Genomic DNA, 5,000 nt, shown 5'->3' on the forward strand with positions numbered 1-5,000 from the left:
GCTTAGTCTTTTGTGAAGGACTATGACTCTCAAACTAGGAGGCAAAATTGCACTGGCTCTTAGTGCTGCAGCATTGTGGGCTAGTTGGCCTTTGGGAACCATCCCAACACCGACTGTCCTAAAACCCTCTTGGCAGAGAGAGTGGGGATGTACTTGGGCAAGACACTCTCCACTATAATCAAATTCTAGCCCAAATAGTCGGAACAGCAGTTGCCTCCTCTGCTGTTCTGATGGTCATAGTTGGACATGACTGACTATCATATATATATATGGAAACACAGACATGTCCAATGTGCATGCCCCTGAAAACAGAGTACACCTGTCAAAAAAAACATGGTGGGGTAAAATATAGTCATACACGTGAAGGCCCGCTTACGAGTTGATCTTTATCATCAGTGATTCAGTGAACATGGCAGTCAGAGACCACAAACGAAGACAGAATCTGTGAAAGGGGCAGATAACATAATTTCCAAATTAGATTAATTTGTGCTGTGCTGTGTTGTGCTGTGGGGTGTTGTGTGCTGTGTCATGGTGGGCTGGGCTGGGTTGTGCGATGCTGAGCTGTACTGCACTTTGTTGTACTGCGGTGTGATGTACATGATGACGTGTCTGGATCTGTGGCACTGTCGGTGGCTACCCCCCCAATCTACAACCCTCCTGAACTCAAAGTGGAATGGAAGCTGACATGGCCACGTCTTCAGTGAGACAAGAGCTTCGAACTCAATACTGATATAATAGTCAGTCATGTCCGACTATGACCATCAGAACAGCAGAGGAGGCAACTGCTATTCCGACTATTTGGGCTAGAATTTGATTATAGTTGAGAGTGTCTTGCCCAAGTACATCCCCACTCTCTCGTCCAAGAGGGTTTTAGGACAGTCAGCATTGAGATGGTTCCCAAAGGCCAACTAGCCCACAAGGCTGCAGCACTAAGAGCCAGTGCAATTTTGCCTCCTAGTTTGAAAGTCATAGTCCTTCACAAAAGACTAAGCTGTAAATGGTTTCCCATTGACTGGAGAAACCATTGATAATACAGCTCTCAACTGTAAACTTATGTCAATCTGTGATATAAGCCGAGTACTTACATTGACAAAAAACTTACAGTTGGGCCAACAGTATCAGTATCAGTATCAGTAGCTCAAGCAGGCGTCACTGCATTCGGACAAATCCATATATGCTACACCACATCTGCCAAGCAGATGCCTGACCAGCAGTGTAACCCAACGCACTTAGGCCTTGAGAAAACGAAAACAAAAGAAATATAATAATAATAATAATAAATAAATAAATAAATAATAAATAAATAAATAAATAAACAAATAAACAAAATAAAATAAAAATAAAAATAAAATAACAAAACAAACAAAAAATAGATAGATAGATAAATAAATGAATAAAATAAAAAGAAATAAGTAAATAAATAAATAAATAATAGATAAATACGTAAAAAAAAAAAGAACTACTACTACTACTACTAACTGCCAACAGCAAAGTAAGAGCTGTATGATCAACACTTTCTCCAGTGCAAAGGGAATGCATTTGCACAGCTTCGTCTTTTGTGAAGAACAACGACTCTCTCAAACCAGGAGGCAAAACTGCACTGGCTCTTAGTGCTGTAGCCTTGGCGGCCAGCTGACTTTTGGGGATCATCCCAGTGCTGACTGTCCTAAAGCCCTCCTGGCCAAGAGAGTGTGGATTCAACAAGGGCAAGACACTTTCCAAAATGATCTTCTTCTTCTTCTGCGTTCATGGGCTGCAACTCCCACGTTCACTCGTATGTACACCAATGGGCTTTTACGTGTATGACCGTTTTTACCCCACCATGTAGGCAGCCATACTCTGTTTTCAGGGGTGTGCATGCTGGGTATGTTCTTGTTTCCATAACCCATCGAACGCTGACATAGATTACAGGACCTTTAACGTGCGTATTTGATCTTCTGCTTGCATATACACACGAAGGGGGTTCAGGCACTAGCAGGTCTGCACATATGTTGACCTGGGAGATCGTAAAAATCTCCACCCTTCACCCATCAGACGCCGTCACCATGATTCGAACCCGGGACCCTCAGATTGACAGTCCAACGCTTTAACCACTTGGCTATTGTGCCCGTCTTCCCAAATGATCAAATTGTAGCCCAGATAGTTGGGACAGCAGTTGCCTCCTGTACTGGTCCTAGTCAGACACAACTGCCATACAATACATACTGACACAATGTATCACAGCTGGTGCTTTCTGACCAAGCTGCAATAGCGATGACTTATCAACTGTTAACAGCTGACTGATGTTTCGATTAGCAACAGCATTAACTCTCTCCATACGAACGGCGAAAGAGACAACGTTAACAGCGTTTCTCCCCAATTACCATCATCAAAATATTGCAAGTGGAAGGCTTTTATACTGAAGAGGTGAATGTTGACAAAGAATACCACAATTCTGACGACGGAAGCTAAAGGTTGGGTCATTCAGACACCCACTGGACATCCGAGGGGTCTGTGTAGAGGAGAAGAGAGGACTGGCCGTACTGAGTGAGTTAAGAGCTGAGTGAAAGTGTACAAGAGAAGACTGAATCAAAGGTCCAGGTGTGTCATCTCCTTGTCTCCTTCTTCAGCATTTTATCAGCTGCAACTTTCACCCTCACTCATACACACACTGCACAAAAGTGAGCTTTAAAAAGTTTTATCTCTGCCACTCACTCCCCCCAAAACAAAGAAAAAAACCCACCTAGTACTGCCATGCGGCCATAGCTCCACCATATACATAATCATGTACACATACATGTATCATAATCTGCACATGTATTCATGTGTGTACATGAAAGGGGTTGAGACCTGACCCTGGGAGCTTAACCCTTTGAGGCCCTGACCACCAGTTTACCAGTGGTGGGGAGGGGTGTCATAATGCCTGGCCACCGGTTGAGCGGTGCTGCGTAAACACTTGGAGGGTTATTTGCATACATGTGTCTAGGGTGGAGGGTGAAGGGAGTTGGGTTGTGAAAAACAGGAATGTTTGGGGATAATTTAACACAGGACGCTCTGCAGGCCAAAGAACTGGTGTTATCCAACCTTGAACTCTGTGCAACAGTGCGGAAATGAATAACAGGGTGTGAAGCATCCTCAAGGGCATTTTCAGACAACTCTGGGAGTCAGAAATTATCATACAGATAACCCCCCACACCCACCCCCTGCACCCCAAATGTCAGTCAACATCCACAATCTTTCAGGCAATGGTATATATTTATATATATTCCTATACACATACATGTGTGTGTGTGTGTGTGTGTGTGTGTGTGTGTGTGTGTGTGTGTGTGTGTGTGTGTGTGTGTGTGTGTGTGATAGTCCACTGTATGGATTCTCCTTCTGGTGTTCTACCCAAACCCACCACCTTGTTTCCTCATCCACCCTTTTCTTTCCCCAACCATCCCCCTCCGGGCACCCCACCCACCCACCTGCACCCCCATGGATACCCCCCCGGCCCCCCTCCCCCCCCCACTCCTGCTCCTCACTAAGCCACAGGGCTGCAAGAACATACACAATATCCATGGATACATGTCCTTGGTCTTCTGCTCCCAACCCTCCTCTCCCCCCCCCCCCCCCACATCCCACACCCCTGCACCCGCTCTTCCTTACCTTCTGCTTGCCCTTGTCGTTGACCAGCTCCACCAGGTGGCCGAGGGCCTTGTCGTCTCCCTTGGCCAGGAGGCCGACCCAGTTCTTGATGTCGGAGATGAACTCGCGGTTCTTGTCCAGGTCCTTCTCCATCTTGTGGATCTTCATCTCGATGTTCTCCATCACTTGCTGGTAATAATAATAATAATAATAATAAGAAGAAGAAGAAGAAGAATAGTATTTATATAGTGTTAATCTTGTGCAGAGACAAATCTAAGCCCTTTCACACCATTCTACACGCATGCATAATTCTAAAACTGAAGAAACTGAAGACAAGAAAGAGGTAGGGGAGGGAGGCTGTCTTGTGAAGTGGTGGGTTTTAAGGCCAGACTTAAAAGACCAGAGCTGAGTGCGGAGACCTGACGAAGCGAAAGAGGAAGTTCATTCCAAATACAAGGTCCAGAGACAGAGAAAGAACGGCGTCCAACAGTAGAGTGTTTGAATCTGGGTATGCGTAAACAGAGCAGATCTGAAGCTGATCATAGAGAGCGAGATGGAGTGTAGAGGTGAAGGCAGCCACAAAGATAGGAAGATTTGTAAATTTATACATTTATAACATAGAGTGCTGACCTTATACTTTATTCTGTGTGAGACTGAAAGCCAATGGAGATGCTGCAAAATAGGAGTGATGTGTTCAGATCTTTTCCCACAGTGTTTGTCGTCACTTTTTACAAAAAGTGACAACAAACACTGTCATCATTCAACGCTTCCACTCACTTTTTGTAATCACACACACACACACACACACACACACACACACACAGGCACCTGCACGCATGCACACACACATGCACGCGCCCACACATACATATGCAAGTGCCCACACACACACACACACACATGTACCACCAACACCATGGCTTGGTTGTATCAAATCCATTTTGCTTGGTACATGAATTATGTCTGGGAACTGCAATCATTTGTCAAAATAAAATAAATAGATAAAAAGATTATACCAATGTGTCAGACAAGAACTGCAAGATATCTGTATTTTGAAATTAGCTGAATCACTAATTATCTTACTCAGAAGTAAGTTTAATCCTAAAAAAACAACAACTGTACGTGAAGCCAAAATTTGTTTTCAATTTTTGCACTGATTCAAAGGAGGGAGGGGAGTGTGTTCAAAGCTGGGAACATTAAGAAGGGAAAGACAAGAAGCATGCAGGTCTGCGTGTTTATAAATTTATGTATGTATCCATATATACATATACATGTATACACACACACACACACACACACACACATATATATACATACTGATACAGAGCTGTACACATACAAAAGTAACAAACATGCAATGTGTGAATGTGTGTGTGTGTCACACTCACAGCCAT

At 44.0% G+C, this 5,000-nt stretch overlaps 1 protein-coding gene across 1 annotated transcript in view; it reads right to left on the bottom strand.

Annotated features, from left to right (window-relative positions):
- Nucleotides 1-5,000, bottom strand: part of LOC143278084 (alpha-mannosidase 2x-like) — a 76,759-nt gene that overhangs the window by 68,525 nt on the left and 3,234 nt on the right. Inside the window, exon 2 of the mRNA XM_076583117.1 lies at nucleotides 3,628-3,795. Within this exon, the coding sequence (XP_076439232.1) occupies nucleotides 3,628-3,795 (168 nt within the window). The remainder of the gene's footprint in view (nucleotides 1-3,627; nucleotides 3,796-5,000) is intronic.

Source organism: Babylonia areolata, chromosome 35 (assembly GCF_041734735.1).
Source record: "Babylonia areolata isolate BAREFJ2019XMU chromosome 35, ASM4173473v1, whole genome shotgun sequence".
Taxonomy (NCBI): Eukaryota; Metazoa; Mollusca; class Gastropoda; order Neogastropoda; family Buccinidae; genus Babylonia; species Babylonia areolata.